The sequence below is a fragment of the Seriola aureovittata genome, chromosome 16 (assembly GCF_021018895.1).
Source record: "Seriola aureovittata isolate HTS-2021-v1 ecotype China chromosome 16, ASM2101889v1, whole genome shotgun sequence".
Classification (NCBI taxonomy): Eukaryota; Metazoa; Chordata; class Actinopteri; order Carangiformes; family Carangidae; genus Seriola; species Seriola aureovittata.
In genome coordinates, this window is record NC_079379.1 from 14,009,362 (window position 1) to 14,034,306 (window position 24,945).

The 24,945-nt window shown below is 39.6% G+C and overlaps 2 protein-coding genes and 1 non-coding gene across 4 annotated transcripts in view; 2 read left to right on the top strand and 1 right to left on the bottom strand.

Moving 5' to 3' along the window:
• The window catches only part of si:dkeyp-120h9.1 (Y+L amino acid transporter 2-like), a 30,601-nt gene extending 11,610 nt beyond the window's left edge, over nt 1-18,991 (top strand). Inside the window, exons 1-12 of one of the 2 annotated variants that reach the window (XM_056398925.1) lie at nt 2,197-2,494; nt 6,620-7,016; nt 7,502-7,677; nt 7,930-8,072; nt 11,094-11,219; nt 11,808-11,952; nt 12,203-12,326; nt 13,820-13,923; nt 14,075-14,171; nt 14,295-14,444; nt 15,603-15,786; nt 16,560-18,991. In XM_056398925.1, coding sequence (XP_056254900.1) covers nt 6,888-7,016; nt 7,502-7,677; nt 7,930-8,072; nt 11,094-11,219; nt 11,808-11,952; nt 12,203-12,326; nt 13,820-13,923; nt 14,075-14,171; nt 14,295-14,444; nt 15,603-15,786; nt 16,560-16,654 — 1,473 coding nt within the window. In that variant the 5' untranslated portion in view covers nt 2,197-2,494; nt 6,620-6,887 and the 3' untranslated portion in view covers nt 16,655-18,991. Of the gene's footprint in view, nt 1-2,196; nt 2,495-6,619; nt 7,017-7,501; nt 7,678-7,929; nt 8,073-11,093; nt 11,220-11,807; nt 11,953-12,202; nt 12,327-13,819; nt 13,924-14,074; nt 14,172-14,294; nt 14,445-15,602; nt 15,787-16,559 lie in introns of those variants that run through there. The other variant, XM_056398926.1, reaches the window with a different exon arrangement.
• A 1,248-nt stretch (nt 18,992-20,239) lies between these two features.
• ripor2 (RHO family interacting cell polarization regulator 2) overlaps nt 20,240-24,945 on the top strand; it is a 90,536-nt gene continuing 85,830 nt past the window's right edge. Inside the window, exon 1 of the mRNA XM_056399383.1 lies at nt 20,240-20,493. Within this exon, the coding sequence (XP_056255358.1) occupies nt 20,418-20,493 (76 nt within the window). The 5' untranslated portion in view covers nt 20,240-20,417. The remainder of the gene's footprint in view (nt 20,494-24,945) is intronic.
• Nucleotides 24,405-24,476, bottom strand: trnat-cgu (transfer RNA threonine (anticodon CGU)). The gene has a single exon. It is a non-coding gene; the product is annotated as a tRNA-Thr (tRNA).

Genomic DNA, 24,945 nt, shown 5'->3' on the forward strand with positions numbered 1-24,945 from the left:
AAGTCTGCAGACATAGCTTTCAGAATAAAAGCCAAAAACGTGCCATCATGAGTACGTGCAGTGACACAGTTAAATGTAAGGAACAGCATAATTACCTACTTTAATATGATGTAGAGCTGCAACCGTTTGTTGATTAGATGACTGAAAATTGATCTGCAGTCATTTTGATAATTGATTGCTTTAGTAATTTTTTAAGCAAAAATGGCAAACCAATGGCAAAATTAGTCACTTTGGGTCTTAGATGATTGGTTGGATGAAACTACAACTTTATGAATAGGCTACATCACCCTGAGTTGTGATAATTACAATATACATTTTTGACATTTTATTGATCAAACATTTAATCGATTAACAGAGCAGTTTTGTTGTGAAGTCACTAAACCTCAAGTCCAAGTCGAGTCTTAAGTCCCCAGTGTCAGAGTTCAAGTCCAAGTCACCAAAAATCAGTCCTGAAAATCAGGACTCGAGTTGGACTCAAGTCCGAGCTCTGGACTCAAGTAGCCTACTTCAACATTAGTATAGGGGAAGTCTAGTTGAAGTATAGGATACGGTAAACACACAACTTTAGGGTTTTTGGTGAGGTTGGGTTATGTTGAATTAAGGTGGCTTTCTTCAAGATACTTCAGGGATCTTGCAGTGGGAAAACGGGCTAAATCACTGCCCTGTGATTTAAACTCCTTCTCAAACCACTAATCCAATGGCTGCTCCTCACTGATTGTAATTTATTTGTTTGATTATCATGGTCCTTGGTTTTACAGTAAAGCACTTTGTAACATTCTCTTTGACATATATTCTATTTAAATGAAGGTTTACTTAGTTTTGATATATAATGTCATCCAATAATGTTATTCTCTAAAACACACCCAAGCACTAGGCCTACACTAGTGCACCATCGTTTAAAATGCTTTATTTTGAAGTTAACGAGAGGAAGTCTTAACTTACGCGCTGATTGGCTTGACACTGGCTCGGTAATGAGCGTCTATGTGCCTCTTAGATTATACTGGGTACCATAGTCCCTTGACGCGCCTCTCCTAGCAAAAGCCCTGACAAATCCAATGTCCCCTTATACTGGAGAGTTCAGGCTCTGCTTTGAAGGCTAACATGGTGGGTGTTTCCCTCTTTGTTTCTCTGGCGATGGCCAGGTAAAGAAACTCTGTCCATGGTGCTGAAAGAGGACGAATTCTTGAAAGGATAACATTTAGATTTAAGATATTTACTATTATTATTAGAATATATATTTTAACATTTAGTTTTGATAGTTCTTTCTAGTCATGTAAAATGATGCCATTTCGAAGAATTCGGCTGAAGCAGTATAACCAGTTGCCCAGTCTTTATATAGTCCATGTGATGACCCCTAAATCCTAAAGCCTCCTATAAGATCCATCCACACAGTCCACGGGTCGAATCATTACAGGTCTCACCTCCTAAATGCAGAAAATACTGATGGTCAAATCATAGCCCCCATACCAAATAAATGGGTGGAATCATGAAAGGAACAATCACTAGATGGCGCCAAATCTCAACCCATAGGAACTAGAGGAATGTACAGTATGGCTTCAGAGAAACTGTTTTACAACATATAGTCTTGTTCAATTAATTTCACCAGCTTTCAGCCTATTTTAACAACTTGCCCGTTTTAACATTTTACAACTTACTTTAACAACTGAATCCATGCATGATTTCCAACTGTTGGACTGAGTAAACAACACAAAGTACCACACTAGTCCACTCCAACTCATGCCACATGCTCAAACATCTTTTGTTTGCATAGATAACACAGCAGTTACGTTGCTTCTGTTTATTTAAAACTTTACACAGATGTCAGGAGAGGCTAGAGATCTTATGAATGGTCATTGATTAACCATGACATAGCTTTTAGTTGTGGTTTGTAATTATGCTGCAGATTCAAATAGAACTGAAGTGGGTCATCTAAGATAATTCAAGGTGAAAGAGTTGCAAGGGGGAAAAACTGTATTTACATGTATGACACTTTTCAAAAACAAATTACAAAGTTCTTCACATAAAAAACTGGAGCTAATTTAATGTAAGCATTAATATGTTATTAATAACAAACTGCTACACCCGTTTCTCACGTCTCATTGGCTGGCTCGCGGATCGTGGCCATATCACAGTAGAACACCTGTGTGACCGCATCACCTCTCAAAGGTAAATTAATCCGCGGCCCACTGGTAATGCCGTTAATATGTGTGCGCACCTTTGCTTTATCTTCAGACGATGTAACTGTAGCTGTCATCGCTTATAGATGAAGTACTGGGGGTAAACATCCGTGTTTATGCACAACTTGTTCTAATGGTCCTCAGTCTGGCAGTGGATTGTGTCAACCATCCTTTGGGGGTTGAGGATGAGGAGGAGCTAGTAGCTGCAGATGTTGACTGCTGCTTGTGGACTAATGCTAGCTCAAGTTAGTCACAGACATCCGAAGCACGGCACATGTTGCTGCTTTCTTCACTGGAAAAAGGAACACGCAACAAAGGTAACTAGTGTCTGTTATATTGTGCTTTTTAACACACAGCTCGCAACACTTTTAAGTCTGTCGGGGGCTGTTAAATGGCATGTAGTCGAATCGTTTACTAACGTTTACCACATGCCAGTCACATACTAACGTTAGCATGTGTATCCGCAGCATCATGTATGTTGTGTCAGTTGCCTAAGCTAGCTCTGAGAGCTAAATGCCACTTCTCGGAGCTTCAAGATGGACACTGTTTAGATGGATAGCAATGTTAGCTAGTGAATGGATGTTAATGTAGTGAGACCATAGTCAAAAAAGACGCGACGCGGTTAAATCGATCCTCCAACCCTTGTATGACTCTGTATCAGGCCAGTGCTAACAAGGCTATCAATCCCGCAGGCGCTAATCATTAACAGCACGCGCTGATTTGATGAATTAGAGCTGGAGTAACTAGAGTGATTGTTTAGGTTACTGTAAAGTCACACAGTAGTAATGGTGACACAACTATATGAATTGATGCTTAGGGAAAGTTTTCAGTCACATGGACACGTTTGCTTATCGTTGAGACACAATGTGGTCCGAAGGCAGTTCTTACCACGTCTCACGTCCCCATACTGTCTGTCCTCAGACCTCAGTGTGATCCACTTTTGAAGTGTAAAGACGCGGGTCTGACATGTGAGAGGAAGTTGTTTCTTCATGTGTGATGAGCTGTCATGTTAACAGTAAAGTTAGTTAGTTTAATTAACTTATCCATCTGTTTCTGTTCCTTATGAAGGTGGGAAAAATAAACAGGAAAAGTAGTTGTGATTGTGTAGATTACAATCATGTACTCACACACTCAGACAGATGTCTGTTTAAGTTTGTGAATAGGGACACAACTGCAGCAGCCATATTGGCTGAAGCATGCAGACAGATGCTAGCCTAATTTCATTGGTCTAGTTATAGGACACATGGCGCTTGTCCCTCACAAGACCACTCCTACTGCTAAAGAAATGTTTGCCTATAATAAACAGATCTGTTAGTTTGGTCTGTGCATATAAAAAGTAACAAAGATAAAGTGAAAAGCAGTCAAGCTTAGGCGTTTTTGAGGCTGTTACAGGGTCTTTTTAACTTGATAAATTAGAATCAAATTTCTTATAGTTGAATATTTTCTTTTACAGTGCAATAGAGTGAAAATGTTTGGTTTTTTTCTAATTTTATTTTAACTTAAATTAATCTGTCCACTGACTGTTGTACATGTGCATATTTATATGAATACAGGAAAATTGTGCAACTATGACCATTTTAAGGTAAAATTGTTGATAACTGCGAGCACAACTGCTTATGGTCACCCCAGATCTGACAGCAAATTTTCCAGTCAAATGTCAATAAAGGTCGATCAATTTTTTTTAAATCCTCATATAACACTTAAGAAAAATTTTGAATGATATATGATCATTTGACAATTATAATTCTCCTTAAGAAGTGGAGCACAAAATGAGCTTTGCAACAGCAGAGAATGTGATGTGTTTGTTTGGACAGCAGAGAGTGGCGACAGTGTGGGCAAACATTTCTGTGGCTACTGGTTACTAATGAATTGGAAGCACTGGATTTAATGCCACAGTGTCAGTATTGCAGCTATTCAAGTGTATTAACTGTAGTAGACAAAATTGCAGTCATGTTTTGTATACAATTAAATTTGCCGTCCCCCGTCTTTCCTGGAATTGGTCATGAAATGTGATCTGATTTCCATCTAAGTAACAAGTGTTGGCAAGTATGCTTAAGTTAATTACTAACAAACAGTTATAGTCTTTTGTGTCTTTATTCAACACATACATTAAACACTCCTGTTGCTGCTTGGGAAAATAGGGGATCAGATGTTCAGGAGGAATTCTTCCTTACAGAGCTGCTTCAGATCAATCATATTCTTAGGATGTCTGGTGTGAGCAGCTCTCTTCAGATCCTTTCACAGCCTCTCTATTGCTTTAAAGTCTGGGCTACTCCTAAAGGCAGATGTTGGAGTTTGAGAGTTTGAAGTCAATCTGTAGATTTACTTTGATGTCCAGGGTCATTCTCCTGCTGCATCACCTGACTAAAACTGAGCTTCAGCAGGTGGAGAGCCTGCTGAAGGCTGTGACATTATCCTGTATGATACCTTGATAAACTTGGGAATTCATTTTCCACTCTATGATGTAGAGCTGTCCAAGCCAAGAGGCAGCAAAGCCCCAAATCATGATTCTCCCTCCACCGTGCTTCACGCCTGGGATGATGTTTTCATGTTGGTATGCAGTGTCAGTCATTTTCCCTGTGGCATTGTGGAGTGTCAAGGAGGTGCTCTTTGGCAAGCAAAGCATACCATGTACCATGGTTCGTCTTTTTCAGCCTTTATCTCCTAAAAAGCTGTCTTTTTGGGAGAGTAGCAACGCAATGAAATCCTCTCCATTTATATACTGTTTATTTCACTTTGAACTGATCAATATTTAAACTCTTTGAGATGACTTTGTAACCTTTTCCTGCTTTTTGCAAATTGACAATTCTTCGTCATAAGTCTTCTGAGATATCTTTTTCGCGAGGCATGGTTCACATCAGCAGGTGCGTCTTGTGAATAACAAACTGAAAATTGCACCTCCAATTTGGTTTCATTGATTCGTTTTCAGGTTTGATAACTCCTGACTCCAATTAGCATTTGTTGCTGTCATCAGTGAAGGGGTTTAAATGCTTTATCCAACCTGCACTGTGAATGTTTGAATGATGTATTCCCTATGGATAAGGAACAATACAATGATTTGCATGTTATCAGTTAAAATAGTTTGTTTGTTCATTATTGTAGCTTAGATGAAGATCTGAGAATATTTTAAGACAGATTTATGCATACATTTATGAAGGTAAATCCAAAGGCTTCACTTTTTCTTGCCACTGAATACAACCTGCTCACTGAGTCATGTCAGCAAAACCTTGGTGCTGAAGATACTAGAAGCAGAAGAAAGACGTGTTCATACAGTATGTGCAGCTTAATCTCATCTCTCTTAATTGTATTCAGCAGAGATCATCATTTTGAATTTGAGCCCACAGATGCATCTTGTGTACACTTTGAATTTGAGTGTGTGTTTCTAGAAGTCATTGTATATGAAACACTCAGCACCTGAAAATGTGAGAGGGTATTGTTGGGGTGTGGGTGCTGACGCCTGAATCCATTGAACTACTTCAAACAAAAGCCAGATACTGTAGAAAATATACTAGAAATTTTCTGTCAACTCACCTGTGACATCACCACAAGCTCTTAATCATTACAGAAGCTTTAATTAAAACTGGTGAAAGGATATGTCTTGTGAATAAATGGTTTACTTTGGTTAAGAAAATGGTAAAATGGATGTTATGTCCGCTGTTCCCCTTTGATAGACAGTACAGAATATATATATAGTGAGCATCATAAACCCATAACAGTTTTCTTCCAATAATTGTTCTATAGAAGAAAATTATCTGATTTATTATTTGAGGTTGTCAGTATCAGGTTTTGTGAAGGTACAGGACTCAAAGATGCAGTAGCTTAATTGATGATAGTAATGATAACTGTAATGACAACTATTCTAACAACACAGAATGCAAAATGAAAAAAATGTCAGTTCACAGAAAATGTAGTTAGCCTGGACACTCGGCTGCTGGTTGGCTGCCCTGGTCTGCAGAGAGTGCTCACACTGTGCTCAAATAAACTCCTCTGACTCCTCAGCTAGTTAAGCTGTGAATCAGATCCACTGTGCTTAATGCATTGCATTAGGCGTTTTGAACACAGACAATATCTCAACTGATCAGATGAATTAAGTAGAAGACAAAGTTGTGACTGTGTAATCAGTAATGGTTGAATACATTTTTGCATTTTTTCAATTTGGTGTCTGTGGTTGTCGAAGTGGCAATTTTCTATTAGATTTGTGGTTGCTGTAGCAGCTTGTGCCGTTGCTTACTGCTTCGTAAATGCAATGTACCACATAAATCCAGAAAGGCATTGATTTATTCCATCCACTCACTCATTAATTTCCTTATTTGAGGTCTCTATTAGGTGACATAAGGGTGTATACCAATGACGTTCTGAATCATGATCACTTCCTCGAACTTGGACCACTGAGATGTGTAAAGCACTTCTGTGAGACTGTGTGTCCTTGCCTTTTGTTACAGATTATTCCAGCAGAGACGTACTCCTCGGATTCAACAATGGATGTTTGAGACAGCCAGAGTCCTAGTCCTTCAGTGACCCTCCCACCTCCTTTTCTCTTTTGCTTGGTCCACACCTCTCCGTTCATCTGGCCAGTATTTAATCATTCTACTCTTTCACCCCGTCTCAGTTTCTGGTGCTGCCAGGAGTCAGACTGTCCTCTTTATCCCTTCGCTGTCACTGTCCTGTTACCTTCCTCTAAGCTGAGGCGAAGTCTGTAAATCCGTCACAATGGTTGCTGAGGTAGACTCAGCGTCTCAGGGCAGCGGTGTGCGGCTGAAGCAGGAGATTTCCCTCCTCCATGGGGTCTGTCTTATCGTTGGAAATATGATCGGCTCTGGCATCTTCGTCTCACCTAAGGTAAGAGGCTCTGCTTTGTTAAGCCAGAGAATCTTTTTTTTGTCCTAGTGTGAATTTCTCTCTAGATCCGCGAAATGATGATGATTTTTTGCTTTTTTGGTTTTGATTGTAAAAAATTTGCTGTTATTCAGACATGATTATATCTAAAATAAGTTTTTATTGAGTAATGTTAAGGGTTTGTTTTACAGGGGTTGTGGTCTCATTTAGTGTTCACACTTGGGTTGGTCACATTTTCAACCTGTTAGACTGCTATTCTTGATGCCATTGTTTGGTCTGCACAGTTCATGTTTCAGCTTTCACTGGAGCAATCACGCAAGAGTTGTTTTGAATTGCACCAAACAAGTTAGCACCTAATACTGACGTGTGATTTAAATACTGATGCATTTTGCTGTTTTTTTTTTTTTTTTTTTTTTGTCATTTGATAGTTTGTTGTACATACAATATGTTATAAATGCTACTGTATACTCTCATTTGTTATCCTGCAGGGGGTTCTTATGTATACAGGCTCATTTGGCCTGTCCCTGGTAGTGTGGGCCATTGGAGGGATATTTTCTGTGTTTGGAGCGTTATGCTATGCTGAGCTGGGAACCACCATCCGTAAATCAGGAGCTTCCTACGCCTACATCCTGGAGGCCTTCGGAGGCTTCTTGGCTTTTATTCGGTATATAGCTGTTTTACTATTTCTGTCTGTGGATGCTTTCTATTTACACATTATATTGCAAACAACACACAATAGAAACTCAGTACTCTACCAAACATGAAGCACAGTCTGGACCTTATCTTGTCAACCTTTGACATAAAGATGCATGCTTGAAGTGTCAAGGTCGGCATGATTCATTGTTATTTTACAGAAATGTAGTTAAATGTTACATTTATGCCTTGAAATGATACATTTGTATTAATACCTCTGTAGACTTTGGACATCATTGTTGATAGTAGAGCCAGCCTGTCAGGCAGTGATAGCCCTGACCTTCTCCAACTACCTGGTCCAGCCTTTCTACCCCACCTGTTCAGCCCCATACAACGCCGTCCGTCTCATCGCTGCCGCCATCATATGTAAGCCTCTACCTATACTAAACACACTTAACATGCTCTATTTAAGCTGTTGTATACAGACATACAGGCTTTTGGTTAGCCTCAGTTATATCCTCATCTGTGTTTTGAACTTTTGTACTTTAATGAATAATTGATGCAAGTGTGATTTTGGGTGTGAAGGTGTGTGTGTTGGTGTATTTATGTTTGACAGGCGTAGCGGATAGTGTTTTGTGCAGTATCCATAGATAGTGGTATGTCACTGGGGAGCTGTTGTGGCCAGTAGGTTTGGACACGATTGCACATGCATTAGCAACACAGTGATGTTCAAACATAAATATATAGTCGGGTCAGTGATGGGCAGAGCAGGGAGCGGGAGGGGTGGAAGGAGTGGTTTGCTTTTGAATTTAATGCTAGTGCTATCTTGATTTACATATTGTCCCTTTTTTAAATCCAAACATTTACCGTAAATGTCTTAATTTGTCTGCTTGCTTAATTATGCCATGGACTGTCATAGGTTCATGTTTACTGAACAGTGGTGCAAATGCCAAAACAGTATAGATTTTGTCTTCAGATGAAATAGTCATTCCCCATTGATTTATTCTCTGTCAGGCTGTAAATGCTGTGGATTACTAAATTGCTTTTTGTTTTGCACCCTTCACTTAGCACCACATTGCATATCTCCAGCGACAGTTTGATTTACGACGATGTCTTCCCCTAGTCTTTGTTAGTTCCTGTTAACCTCATGGAACACCTGCAAAGTCTGTTGCAGATCGTTGAGAGTATGAGGAACAGTGTAGCAGAAGCTCTCGCAAAACTGAGCCTCGTGTGTTTTCAGGAAACACTGTGTTGAAATGGTCTCTGTAGTTATTGTTAGCAACACTGCTGGTGCACGATGAACCTTTCAGGATACATTTAATTAGATGACCCACTTTTATGTGGTGAGCCTTAGGGACTTCTCCAAACATAGCTACTTAATCTAGTGTTTGTTTACATTGCACTTTGAAGAATAAATGTGTAACTACACTTTATACCTGTTGATTCCCTCTAAATTCCACCTTAAGACTACTGTGCTTAGTATGTTACAACCTTAAGGCTTTGTGATGCCACTAGATAAAGGGCTTTTAAGAATAGCAGCAATGTGATACAGCTTCTCCACCTAGAACCTGTTGGGTATGTTTAGATACGATCTACGCTTGTGTCCCAAGTCTGAAGCAAAGGAAGTGGGTGACTGAATAGGGCCTCAGAATCAGTTGTCAGCAGATCAACAGGACAAACTGCTTGCTTGCTTGAGGATGGAAATACTTCAGCTAGTTCTTAAAGGTTTAGGTAGAACTTAAACAGTAGAGTTTAAGGGGCATTCCTTGTCAAGTCGGACAGAATCCAGGAACGTAGTTGCAGCACTGCCTCAGATTTTGATCAAAGTTTGTCTGTATAATGTTTGGGCCTCAAAACTATGGGCTGTCAAATGTTTTGGGCATTTATATCTTAAGGTATTATTCCTAGCCTCAACAGACTTTGTAGACTGGAAGATAAACATGGTTTCAGTACGACTGAACCATGAAAAGTTTGTACTACAGATTTTCGATAAGGCCATAGTTTTTGGGAAAAAGTGCAACATTCCTAAAGGAGAGTGATATTGGAGGCATTTTTTGTGCCAGCATTTGAGGTCTCCGCCTATAATGGACATTTAGACATTAAAAATAAAAAGATGCGTGGTAGTATATTTCAGTCGTTTACATAGGACCAAAAGGGGGCGGGGTAGCTAGAAGGAACATGAAAATATACATCGAAATAGCTTTTAGTGTACAAGGTGCCAAAGTCCTTGCATATTATAATACACATAGTTAAAGGCATTGTTTTACCTCTTCGAAAAAACGTCCGTAATGAGGAACAAGGGTCTTATCTCTTATTATCTCGGCTTATGTCCCAACCTGTTTTCTGCAGGTTCATTTTACTACAGGTCATTAATGCCAGCTATATTCTTTATTATCATGGCCTCATTATAACAAAAAGTATTAACTGTCCTAGATGATATATTCAATGGAGTGGTAAATTTTATATTCCATATTTAAACATAATACATAAGTCATATAACTTTATTGGAAATTATGTGCAATGTTGCAAATTATGTACTAGAAATTACATGTGATAAAAACTATTATCCTTCAACCATATAACCTTTAACAACAGGCCTGAATTGGGTACATGCTTGGTGTTTTCTAGATATCGTGTAAGGACATATACTGATGGTTTCACTGTGGACATGTTTCAACATGCATATCGGTACAGTTTCCATATATAACTTTCTAACATGCACACTGTAAAATTACATGTATGAACACATCCAACCTTTGGAAACACATTTAGATACTCCCACTGGAGCTGGAGGCAGCCATTTAAGATACCACTTATTCCTCCTTATACCAGGGGTTTTATCAAAATATTTGACTTGTTTTCAATATCCACGACCTTACCGGAGACACAATTCCCATCTCAAATACCCTCTATTCCAACGAACTTACTGAAAATATTTTAGTCTTCCATCGTGCAAAGTTGGAGAGGCTAGGAACAATACAAGATATGAATGTTCAAACATGGCTTCCCAGATAAGGTATTTTTGAGCCTATAAAAATGAAAGAATATCAAGGGCTGGAAAAAAGATGAAAACACAGGGTTTGAATAAAATATTTTGCAAGCCTTGGTTTTGGCTCCATTCCTGAAAGACATGGTATGAACCGAATCTGAGACAGTGCTGCAAAAACGTTTATCTAATTTTGACACAGATTTACCCTTGTCCTCTTACTGTACTTATCAGTATTCACATTCATATACCATTTCTACTGTTTCACTACATCTTTGTATTTTCAAGTCCTCTTTTTATTGAGTTGATGACAGAAGTGAATCACAATCCATGATGCATAAGTTAAATAAAGTATGAAAATGTACTTCAGAAGTTCTTAACCAATGAAAGCCAGTTCACCAGAGAAGCAGGGATTAAAATGTGAAGTTAACTGTTGTTTTGTCACCCTTTCTCTCTGTCAGGTCTGTTGACTTGTGTGAACTGCATGAAAGTGAAATGGGGTGCTATTCTTCAGGTCATCTCCACTGTAGCAAAGGTCATGGCTCTCATCGTCATCATCATTACTGGCTTGGTTAAGCTGGCACAAGGTAGGATGTAAAAGGAACTCTGTCTGTTGGTCACTGCTGCTCTGACTTTGCAGAGGAATTGAAGGGATAAAGCTCTACTGCACTATTTAGGACTGAATCAGTTTCACTGAATGATTTAATAGAATGCTAAAAATGGCAGTCTGCCGCAGTGCCCCAATCGGCCAATATCAGCTTGTTTTAAATGGTGCAAAGGTAATTATTTCAAATGTTTGCCTATAACTGCTACACCTCCAATCCAATTCTGATGCAGCTTGGAGGGATTACATGCTTTTTATTGATCAGCCAATAGGTAAAAATTTGATATTGGATCAGTTGGCTTAAAACACTATCCATATATAATGTATTAACTATCATTGTTTTAATACATTTCATACATTAATGTATTGATAAACAACTGTATTGAAATTCATTTTTTTTACTGGCACATATATTTTTGTCCTCACTGAATATCTGGCAGGAAACTGTATAAAATGCAGGAAAGGTCAAAGGAGTTTTAAAAACACGTGGGCAGGTGACTGTCAGATTTGATGAAAGCGAAAAGTTGAACACTGCTTCCTATGTTAATGTATCAACCTTTTGTGGGTGTAGGTTTTGACCAGAATTTCGAGGACTCATTCAAAGGCTCCAAGCTGGACCCTGGTGACATGGCCTTGGCCCTTTATTCAGCACTGTACTCCTACTCAGGCTGGGACACGCTCAACTTTATCACAGAGGAGATCAAGAACCCAGAGAGGTACACAGTGTGACATTTCAGAGAGATTTCACAATAAGCAGGCTTGTTTTTCATTCCTGATGGTCTTTCTTTTACTTAACTACATAGCTTTCCCTGCTGTAAATCTATAATTACTTAAATCTTAAAACTCAGTAATCTTACTTGTGAATTTCACAAGTCATCAAGTCTTCATCTCACTCAGTAGAAACTGTGACAGCTACACAGAGTGCTTCAAGTGAACTTAAACCACGTTTCTCATTTTCCTTTCTAGGAATCTCCCCTTATCCATCGCTATTTCCATGCCTATTGTCACAGTGATCTACATCTTGACCAACATAGCTTATTACGTTGTCATGGATGCAGATAAAGTGCTCAACAGTGAAGCTGTTGCCGTGGTGAGTGTCTGAAGATCATTAACCTAGTGCAAGTCTTCTTGTGCACGAAGGAGGCTGTGTTTAAGCAGTAACCCACTCAGCAGTCTGACCATGAGCATACAGTACTAATATCTGCCCATAAAGCCTATTAGTACGCCACAGGACTTATCCAAATTGACAGCATCTGCTCAGCCTCACAGGGGCAGCAGGTTTTGATCTTTCCTTCCTGTCTTCTGCTGTCATCTCTGTCAGTCTGGCAGGCAGCCGATGGTCCTAGTGTCTGATTCAGTACTCCGTTCTGGTTATCTGTGACTGTAGGAGTCGAGATGATGACAGGAACCTCGTTTAGCTAAAGAGGTTAGCGCCCCACACAGGAACGTCGGGAAGTTGTTATGTGATTAGTGCAATGGCAGAGGAAGAGTTGCACTCAGGCTTGTTGTCAGTGGTATTTGATAATCTTTTTATTCTAGTAGTTAGTCTAATGGTTCATTAATGTTCTGACTGTCAACAAGCCATCGGCTCTGTGCTCTAATGCATGTAAGCCCAGGGTTACAGCAAATATTTTTATGTCACCATGATTTGGATGTCAAACCTGCTTCTTTGGGCATCGTGTATTGATTCGACTTTACACCTCAGCACTGAACTCAAAGCTGATATTAGCAGATGTTTTAAAGTACACTCTTACTAAGAATCCTGACTAAGAAGCGTATTCATCAAGCTGTCTGAGTTTTCAGGGATATTGGTCTAATTCACAAGTGTGTAACAGCTTTGATTTTTTTATTTAAATGTATGATAATCAGTTGAGCTTTAGGCACTGACTCTGTTCACCCACCCAGTGAGTCCAGTTCAGACTGCTTTATCGTGCGTAGACCTGAGAGCACTTGTCAAAGAATGATCTTATGTAATCTTACATGTATTATGTATAATACTTGGCTGCTTCACAGCATCTTTGTCTCTGCCAAAGACATAGAGTTCCCAAAGTTACTTTTTTTTCTCTTAAAAAAAATGAGGTTTTTCATCACATGAAACCCATATTCTTACATATATGCAGACCAATCATTCTGGCCTGCTCTACTAGAGTCTTTTTGATACTAAGTTGGCTTTATTTACATTTCCTACAGTTTAGGACTGTAGAAGATTAAAAGCCGAGGCTACAATTTCTAGCAGAAGAAAAAGGTTATTAAAAAGGAAGGCAAATGTTAGTCTAGGAGCTACACTGACCTTTATAGTCAGAAATATTACATCACAAGGCAAATGGCAGGGAACACTTAGGAATGTTTATATACTGATATCAGCAAGTTAGTCAGATGGCTTAAAATATCTTTTTAATAGGCACACAGTATCAGTAGTCAGTATGCACTTAAAATTAGAAGTGTGTTTTGCAGATTTAAATATGTATCATCAGGATGTTGTGTAATCAGTGCTTTTCTAATGCTGTGTTTTAACACTGAGGGCCACTGTTCTTACCAGTAATTGAATGTGAGCGGTAAACGGTTTGTTTGCCGTCTCTACAGACATTTGCAGATCAGACGCTGGGCTGGGCTCGCTGGCTGATCCCTCTGTCTGTGGCTATTTCCTGCTACGGAGGCCTCAACTCCTCCATCATCGCTGCCTCCAGGTCCGTAAACACACCTGAAACTATTCTGACCAATTTTAGCTTTTCCCTTATTGCAGATTAGCAGTAATGTTTTGAATGTTAAAATGTTTGAGAACCTGTCAGCAACATGGTGATCTGTTTACACCCTTCCACCATTTGTTTTCTCCTACAGGTTGTTTTTTGTTGGTTCCAGAGAAGGCCAACTACCTAATGTCCTGTGCATGATCCACATTAAGCGTTTCACTCCAATCCCTGCCCTGCTTTTCAATGTTAGTATCACATATTTTAGTCGGTTTGGTCACCACTGGATCCCTGTGTCATTGATGGGTGTTTATTACCAAACTTAAACAATGTTTTTTTTCTTTTGTGTGTGTCTGGTCTTCTCTTCCCAGGGCGCCATGTCTCTGTTCTACCTGTCGGTGCCTGACGTTTTCCAATTGATCAACTACTTCAGTTTTAACTACTGGTTGTTTATCGGCTTGTCTATAGCCAGCCAGATCTACCTTCGCTTCAAAGCTCCGGATCTGCATCGACCTGTTAAGGTAGCAAAACTGATGCAATAGGGGTGCTGACTTGCATTTTAAAGAACAACAGTGGCTCTGCCTTCCAGGCAGACCCTTTGTTTTGACATTCATCATTGTTGTGCCTCATGTGTCTGTGAGAAACTTGCACATCTTGACAGCTGACAATCACATTCAAAGGTTGTGTAGGTAGAAATACCAAGTGTGGTTTGCTGAGCATGTGGCATCATTATGTAACATATCCAAATTATATAATTGTCAGTTTTTTTTTTCCCCCTAACAAGTTTGGTCATCTTTGAATAAGGAGTTTTCAGTGTCACTTTCATTCATTTTTTTTTCTGTCCAGTGAGACGCCCTGTTTTCTCTTCTTTAACTGTGATAAAGTGCAAGAAAACTTAACAAAACTATATCAAATACAAACACAGAGACTTTATTATCATTATCATAAGCTCTTAATGCCACAGTGTGGTTGTGAGGTAATCTCATCAGCCAGCCCTAATAAGCACGACAATTTAATGGTTAAATTTATATCGTATCTTAGCTGTTAGAATTTCCTACAAAACTTGATGCCCAGTGAATCCAGTCATTTTCAAAACATTCACATGACCATGTCATAACTATGACCAAATGTTCACTGTCATAGAACGTAATAAACTGAAACCAGTTCTTGACGGCAGGAAATCAATCTCAGAGCTCAGAATTGATCACTAATTCTTTGGAGCCGAAGTCACTGAGACCCAGACTTCTGCAGATAAAGTGTGTCTATGCTCTTCTAAGCATTTTTACCTTTATTTACATTTGTTTACCCATCAACATACCTCCATTGTAGGCCTGACCACCCTTAGCACTGGCTTTAGTTATGACGATGTTTAAGAGTCTGTGATGGTTTGAATCTGATAACTGTTGATTTTATTCTTTCATTAACCATAAACGTGATTGGACTGCGTACTGGCTGAGCAGTTTAAGGGCCATTAGAGCTACAATTAATTCACCGGAGGGATCTGGTTTAAACTAATAATAATTTTGTATTTGTTTATGTAATTGTTTTTAATATTTCTACTTTTCTCTCTCCAACCTTTTTACTACCGCCATCATTCTTTTCTATCTTTCCGCCCCCTTCTTTTGTACTTATTTTGTCCTTGTCATCGCCCTCCCCTTTCCTCTCTCCACTCCCTGCAGCTGTCGTTGTTCTTCCCAATCGTTTACTGCTTGTGCAGCATATTCCTGGTCGTGGTGCCCCTCTACAGCGACACCATCAACTCTCTGGTAGGAATTGCTGTGGCACTGTCCGGTGTCCCAGTCTACTACTTTTTCATCTACTTGCCACCCACCTCCAGACCAGCCTTCCTCGGAGAAATAATCGGTAAGTGGTTTCACATGATATGTACTGTGTGTCCCAGCAGTGGTTTATTCAGCATAGTGTTGATGTTTATTTTGGGGCTTTATTGATAGTCTTTTAAGGAACTATTTTTCAAAGGAGTATTTTATTTTACTAGAACCATTTCACTTTTAATTTGAGATGCATATTATAAAATTCATGAACCTTAAACTATTTATACAGAGACATGTGGGTAAAAACGTGTCCGATTTTCTATAGGTTATAATTCTACCACAAACAGCATTTTAGTACCAGGCAGTTTATAGGTGACATCTATGGAAAAAAAAACATGGCAACAACCCCTCAGCTACTGACTATGGAGGGTGGAGGTTGATTTTTCTTAGATGTCAAAAAATTCCCAAGGGGATAGAAAAGAGGGCCTCACTGCATTTTTATTTGAAACATAAGTACAGTAAAGTAGCTTACTAGACTTAAATTGAACATAGACCAGCTACTAGACACATGTAAAAAAAAAAAGAGGGATTGAGATTAGTGTTTCAAAGTTCACTGTACTACTGTGTAGACCCTACACACTGCAAAGGGTTCTGTAGTGCACAGTAAGTGTAAAACCCCTGTAGTGGAGGTATACCCCCTCCCACTTCTGTTAACCTTATGCTAAAACCATTAATGCTTTATCAACTGTCTGCTCTAAAACTAACACCGGTATCTGTGAAAAGCATTTGTTGACTGTATTTTCATCTGTCGAGTGCAACCCTGATTTTTTTATTATTTTTCCTTTCTTTCCTCTGTCACTGCAGATAAGATCTCTCTTTGCACCCAAAAACTGTGCATGTGCTGTGTGGCCTCGCCTGATATTGATCTGGACAACATAGACCCAGAAAAGATCGAATGACGGAGCAACAAAGGACTCTGAAGTACTGTATTGAGAGATGTGAAGATGAGGATGAATGAGTGAATGAGGGAAGCTGCAGACAATCAGGATTTGGATGAGGAAGGCTTGATTGATTAAAGGAAGAGCGGAAACCACCTTCTCCTCCTCTCAAACATGAGCCATATGAATAACAGAGCAGGATTTTACTTGGAGAGAATTAATTTTGTGCATAAACCTCCAACAAATACCACTGTACAGATTAACTCTCATGCACATTCACATGGTGGGACACAATGCAGTGTTTGTCGGTCGTGCGGTTCCTTGCACACGTGCCCACACACTGTAACTTGCACACACACCTAAGCAGACAGAAACCCCGAAAGTGACACCACAACAACCAAGTCCAGAAAGAGTTGACTCAGCAGCTGAGGTGATTTCTTCACAAATAGGAGGTAGTTACAAACAATACACATGAAAAATGTCTGTTACATCCGTTACATGCCTTACATGCGTTGTCTTACGTTAACGAATTGGGACCCTTTTTTAAAATGGAAGCTTGCGACCCCTCGTCACAGGTCGGAAATGTCACTGAACATTGCAGAACTCAAGTTTGTAATGGTTTTGATGGGTTTGCATTAACATCAGATCTGTAATTTACCAGTGTGTGGCGCTCATATAAATATATATTACAGCTTTGAGTTTTTCTTTTAATTAAGAGTTTATATATCATATGGCACCACAGTCGGTATGACAACCAGAAAGCGAGTCCAGAGAGTGCGGTGAATGGCAACAATTTTGCACATTTTCTGTTTTGTTGTTCAACCTTGTTTATAGGAAGCTTTATTCTGATCCATTACTGAATTTAAAGACTGAATGGACTGGTTTTTTATGTTAAGCTAGGTGAGAAAGAAATAATTTGTTCAAGCCTGTTGTCATGTGTCTGTTGACAGCGTGTGTGTATCCTGCTTTTGTTCCACCTAAGTAATTTGTTCAAAACGTTTCCTTCTTTCAACCAAATCCTTTGTTTGCATCTTCGCGGTTATATTCAATTGCCAGTGCCTCCTAATGGTAGCTAATATTTACTTCCATGGACAAGCGACAAGATTTTCCCCAAGTGTCATTCAAGAGTCTATCTACATCTTGTGTGTTTTTTGTTTATGGTGTTTATGTGTCATTTGTCACTTGTTTTCTATTACCATACATTTACAAACACACGTCAATGAGAGGATTGTAGTGTTACTGATATCAAAAAGGTTTAAACATACTGTTGTGACTGTCTCTAGATTAAGCAAATGTACATGAAGAAGGCTCCTGTGGGTTTCGATTTTCTTCAGAATGGGGTCTTTGTAGATACAAACCTCAGGATCAACCATGCTGATGTGCACACGTTGTTGCTGATATTTATTATCATTGTTTTGTTTTGTTTTTTTAACCACTCTTGTCTTAAGAGTTTGTATCGCAGGTAGGATATTTAATGTAATATTGCCTTTTGAATAGATCACCAATGTGGACCATTTATTCAGAGTATAGCCAAAGGTCTTAAACAGGCTGACAGTCGGACCATCGTTCTGCTCACAGAGTAGTGAGCCTGTTGCAGAGTGTCTTTGCGCTCTGGTGAGTACATTATAGCTGTAGTATGTTACACTACAGGTAGAAACAAGTCAAACCGGTGTTGTCGTACTGCAGTCCTTATTAACTGTATGTGCCTTCAGTGTCTCATGCACAATCATTTCCACACATTGCTGTAAGGTTTTCCAAAAGTTCTTCAGGTCATCATCCTCTGATTTTATTTAATTCTGAAAGTGGCATCACCAGCCAGATGTTGTAGTTGAGGTCAGATGGAAATAATCAGGCTTTAGTTTGAACCATATTTAGTCTCTTGACATGAGCACTTCCACAACACCAGCCAAAAGAAGCACACAGATATTTGTTTGATATTGCTTTCTCTTGGTTTAAGTCACCATTTAAACCTTACTAGTCAGTTGTGTGTGTGTGTGTGTGTGTGTGTGTGAAGAAGAAAATCGCTATATATCCGCAGTGAAGAATACTCTCAAGCTGTTTCCATATACTGTCATGTTATGAACTGTTATATAGTGAGAAAACACAGGACTTGAATGTTGAAGTATAATATTTTGTTGTGTTACATTAGGTACCAAATCTGTGTGTTCTGGTTGGGTTGTGTGTGCTAGCAACGCTGTGTACTGTGTATTTGTAGAATTGTGTTTAAGTGCTTTGTTCACTGTTTTTATCTATTCTATTTTGGATAAACCAAATGGTAAGACAAGTGTTTGAGCACAGGAAGTCTTGTTCGTCCAAACTGAGGCGTATGTTTTTATCTGAATAAAGGCAAATACAGAATGTGCGGTGTAAGCACTTCAGTGACTTTGACTTTATCCACTTCACTCCTCCTGAACTGCACTGTGGTTGCACTGGACAGCTGACAGCCACTAGAGGTCATGGTCTCCCAACACTTGAACCTGTCCAAACTGCAGCTTGATGCTCTTACTGTTCATTTAACTGCAGGTACCTGCTCTAGTCTGCTGTAGCTGAAAGTTGTGTTCAAAAATTAACAGATGAAGATCTTTATTCCCAGTGTTTCTGTACTGATCATCAATTAGCTGATCAACAGAAAAATCAACTATTTTGAAAATCAAATAATCATTTGGCATTTTAGCAGGTGCTCATTTGTTTAAGCTTTGTAATGTGAATTCTTTTGATGAAAATTGATTAACTAAACTCTTAAGGGTTTTTGTATAGATACAATTTTTAACCTCTGAAAACCTGTTTGAACCATTATGCAACTTCACATTAATGCAGAACAAATTCTCAATAATGTTAATTAGATTTTTTTTAAGTGAAAAAAGCATTGTTCTGTCAGTGAATTGGTCTGATTTCCTGCTCTGACTCTAGCAATGAATCTAAGAATTGTTTCAACACAATGATTTTGCCAAACAAGATAACAACATGCAGTAGAAAAGTTCTTGAAACTCCAGTTATGAGGTGCACATTACGTACTACCACAGAGAAATCCTCATAAATGCCTGTTTGTCTTTCAGAATAATCATTTCAGTGTAGATTTTAGTTTTACTCCTCCATTCTGTGTGAGCTTTTTTTTTTTCAGCATTAAATGTGAAATGATGCCTAAAGAAAATTAGTGTTCAGAGTCATAAGAACAAACATCAATATTCAGTATGGCCTGGTAGAGCTGTGAGAGTGGTTATGGTAAGCTCTCACAGTTATAATAAAGTCTACTGCAGATTTCCATTAAAATACTTCATAGACTAGTGTATGCACTGTCCACAGCATCTTTGACTCACCGTCTACCTTCCAGCCTCCTCAGGTAGCTGGCAAAGCCCCACCTCCTGTGCATCCACCCACCTTGACTCCCCGGGGGCTCGGCGCAGAGGTGTCGCATTTCACCAAGGTGTGCACTCTGCGCTTCAGATGCTGCCCGTCGATAGGTGTTCTTTCCTGGGGAGAGAGGCCCGACTCTGTCCTTCCCCCAGAACCCGAGGGAGTTGGGTTCCACTGACTCATGCATAAAAGATAAAGCAGCCGAGCCAAGCGACACAGCAACAGCTACTGTAACAGCTCTCTCCCACAGAGTGGACGACAGGCCGTAGTCAAACTGAAGTATTATCCTGCAAAGGTCCAGGCTGCTTGGTGTGTACTTGGCACTGCTCATGCTCAGCAGCGGGTATCTGTCCTGGGGATGGGCAGAAGAACTGAGGTGTTGCTCTTTGATGGGTGAGTGGCCTTTACACGCTGGCACCTGCCCGGCATCATGGAGCTACCTCGACGCCTGAACTGGATACGAAACCGACCCTGGAGGCCTCATGTCTGCCGCAGGGAGTTCAAGCGTAAGTGGAGCATGTGACTGTCTGGTGAATGTTAAAAGTTTATATTCATCAGGTGTATGTGAGTAAATCCAGAGCAAATTAGTCTTGAGTTGTATTAGTTGCTTTTCTCTGTCCTCATATTTTGTGTTCTGTCTTATGGGTTTGCTTTTAATTGTCTAAGTGCTGCTGGGAACTTGAGAAGCTCTCAGTGAGGTCATCACTGTCTTGTCAAGTGAAGTGCTGGTGACTCCTACAGTGACTATGTGCTGCTGCTCTGAGTAAATCCTCATGTGCTTTCATGCTGCAGATAGGTTATTGTTTCTAATGGTGGTTGCTGATTTTAAAGAAGCACCATCCTCCAGGTTCTGTGTTTTAAATTAGTAATGTGACTCAGTGAGTGGTTCTGGCCCTTTTTCCATCAAGCAGACGCCACTTACTGTACAAACCCCCTCAGTATGCAAGGCGTTGGATAAGACTGATGTTAAGTGAGACATTGAGCTGGAAATGCTTCAGTCTTGGAGTAAAATGTAACATCTGGCTGTTTGCAGATGTTTGACATGAGCTCTCATGGCTCCTGTCAGGATGCCTCATAAAATGTTGGCTCATGCTTTAGCCAGAAATGAAGATTTACAAATTAGATATCAGACATGGTGATGTGACCATTTTAATCAGGCCAGTCAGAAAGGGTTGAACATCTGAATGATTAACACTCATTCTTACCTCTGTTCACTTTCTCTACAAAATCCAATCAGCAGCAAGGTTTGAGTCGCACATGGACGGATTATGAGACAACGGGACCCTCTACCCTCCTTTACACCCAAACTAACAGAAACACGACGACTAGAGATGACACGTTTGGGTGTAATTGAGTCATTTTGAGTCATTTTGTGGTTGTTATGCATCCCTGTGATGGTTCTGTGTCTTTTTGTGGTCATTTTACATCTCTGGTCATTTTGAAGTCTCTTTGTGGTCATTTTGCTTCTCTTTGTGTGTAGTCATGTTTGTGCGTCTGAGGTTGTTTTGTGTCTCCTTGTAGTCTTTTAATGGACTTTCTAAATGTTAACACCCATTCAAAACAAAGGCTCCTTGTGATCCTTCGGGCACCGTTCAGTAATCCTTCCATGGACTCGCACACAGAGACAGCGGTCAGCTGACACTGCAGTCCATTTGATCAGACTTGATCAGTGAATGTTTCATTGCAGTAGCGTCTGTGGGGTTGTGTAAGATCAGATTGTAGGGCGAGTGGATTACAGCACTCATGTGGCCGTGCCAAGTGGGTCTAGTGGTGTTTTATTTGGTTCTGGTGTTGCTTTGAGATGATCACCAACCGTCTTGTTTGGAAAATTATTTTTTCCCTGATGTTCGATAAAATGTTTTTTCTCGTGCATCTCCTGCAGATCATACACAAAGAATAAGAGCTGTGTGCTTGGCTGTTTGTCTGGAGAGGGTATGCGTGAGTATGAGCGATGGACTAGCTACAGTTACTGTGTGCTCAGCAGTGAGTTGTTTTACCCATGCTGGCGGGGGGGGGGGGCTGCTGATCAACTGAGTGGTTATAACGAAGAAAAGACTTGAAATGCTGATGCTTTCAAGAGAGCACATCCTTCACAAGAATTCCTTTTGTCTGGAAGGTATTTATTGATCGATGTTGTTTAACGGAGGCAGTGAAACCAGTGAGAGCTAACTACCAGCACACTGCTGCAACATTAATGAGAAAACACAATTGTGTAAAAATGACTTGAAAATTGAAAAGTACAAAACAGCACTGAGATATTCTGCTGCACCACAGAATGCATTATTGAACACTTTCTCCCCATTGCTCACAAAAAAGACCTGAAATCACCTCTGGCCCCCTGAATATTTCCCCCGCCCTTAGCAGTGGTGGTCGAAAAAACAAAATCAAGCTGCTCTTTGAAAAATGCAACATGGACAAAGACATCAAACTATTAGTAACTCTGTTGTAGTTCATGTTGAATAAACAGCTTCGTCTTTGTTGGATTTCAACATGAAAAGAAACATGTGGCAGCAGTGACATAGCACATCTGGACATGTGGAAATCAAACTTGAAAATTATTTAGTGGCAATACGTATCATGTATCCACAGATACTCACATTTACTCTCTACAATACCCTTTACTCTGTGTATTTCATGTTTATGACATTTTTTGAAAGAATGTGAACTTTATTCAAACTAAAGCACAAACTGAATGCAGTAAAAAAAAAAAAATGTTGGATAAAACACTACTCTTGTTTAAATGCTTTCAATGGCTGGCATTAAAAAACAGTTTACAGGAGTTTACATTCAGATACAGATGCTGTATGTTCTGTATAATAGTAACTAGTAACATAAGCTTATTTTTCACTGTTAATTAGATGTGTAGCTAGAACATATACTCTACATGAGGCACTCAAAATACAACATAAATGACTTATTAAATTAAAATTAAATGACATTAGGTCTAAGCCAAAAAAAAAAAAATCCCATCCAGTCCTTTTTAATGCGTCACTGTCTCTTTTTAAGGCTGCACTTTAAAGAGGATGCACTGAGTAGAAGGTTATTGATTATTTCTTCAGGAGAAGTCTTTGAGTGGCTTTGTCCAGAATTTATTAATAAGAGGACGCAGGTTTTACTGCAGGTCACCACAGAGCCGAGGCCTTGAGCTGCATTTTATATTTGTGCAACACTTCTGAACAAATATACACAACTATCTGTTTGTATCTGTCAAGCACAGCAGAGAGGATAACTGTATCCAAACACTGTAGGCTTTCATCAGCTTCACCTTTCAAACTGAGGCTAAAATTGTGACTAAATAAAAACAGGAGGTTGAAAAAAGCTGCAGTTAAATAAACTTAAATAACCTTAATGGTACTTTGAGCAGCTAACAGGAAACAATAATGTTCCTCTGGGTGGTTTGTGTTGTCTTTTGTGCTCTGTGGGCGGCATGCGGTCGATATTTACGCTCCTTCATGAAGCTTGTTGTTGTTAGTGCAGATAAACTGCAGGTGTACTGGAGGTGAACTGTGCTGACGAGGGGTTTCAGATGTGTTTTTCTTCGTCAATGCATTTCTTAGTTAAAAGCGAGGAACTCTCTGTCAGTTGAGGGAAATCATCTCATTGATATCAGTGTTTTCTTTCTCACATATTTCTGAGGTTTTTGAGTTTTGATTTATTCTCTTGATTTGTGTATGTATTCTTAAATACATGTCATCTCACAGGTGCGTTAAGTTGCAGTAGCCTTGGTAACCATTCACTTAAATTTAGAAAGTTATCCATAGCTACAAACATTTCTCATAAGTGAGTCACTCAGACGGCCCACTCGTTCTTTGTTAATACCTACTGTGGTGGTTGTTAACCATTGGAGTATGTTATATAATGTCACACAGTATGTAGTACTAGTATATATGAGGCTATACAAGTCTACTTTGTTGTGGGGGCGCAGTAAGGGGATGAATTAGAGAACTTAATATCTTCTGTCAACATAATTACACATTCCTGTGTCACTGTGCTAACTGGAAACTGTGGTTATATCACACAGCTGGATAATGGCATGGGAAACAAGCAAGTCACTGAGCTCCAAACTGTTCCCTTTTTAACAAAGGATTCAGCCGCCTGAGCTACGGCTCATCGTGACATTTGTTTGGCACTTAGCTGTGCGGATGGTGGTCCACCCCCCAGAATTTCCCTACATCCCTCCAGATATGTGTGAAAAACGTAAGTCACTTTGGACAAAAACAATTTCACGTATTCTTCTCTCATAGTCCTAGTCTGAAATGGGAGAGGACTGTGACATGTACAATATCAGTCCAACTATACTGTATAACTTGATGTACTTGTTTACATTTGTCCACTGCTTGAGCTGAAGTCTAAACATGACTTCAGTTGGGCTTCTTCTATCACACTGCTAATCACAGAGAAGCCTGCTGCAGTTTGAAGGCACGGATGGGGATCGAACCCATGATCTTTGGTTTACGAGACCAACGCCTTACCACTTGGCCACCGCGCCTCTGTTAGGAAATACATCAAATGCATGAAAAGTCTTAAATAGTTCCATGTACAATTTTTCTTAATTCTCCATCTTAACATTCCTGCTTCTAAAAATGAAAATGTCAACATTGTTGTGACTTTTTTCATCCTGACTTTTGTGTTTGCAGTAATCACCAGTAGGGGGCCTCCACAGTTTGATAATATAATTTTCTGTCTTCCCTTCAGTTCACCACAAACATACAGTGAAAACACACTCACTGTATGTTCCTCTGCTCAGCTCAGAGGGAAGTGAGGCAATATCACGATTGCACATCTCCTCTGCTTGACAATGTCATAGTGTGGCTAAGATGATGAAAAAAAAAACTGCTCTTCTTCCTTCCTCCTCTGAAGACTGCAATTTATTCTTCCTGTTTCTGACACCTTGCTGAGGGCAAAGTGCTACTCAGAGGATCATCCTTCTGATTTTATGAAAAAGGCAGCGGCCGAAA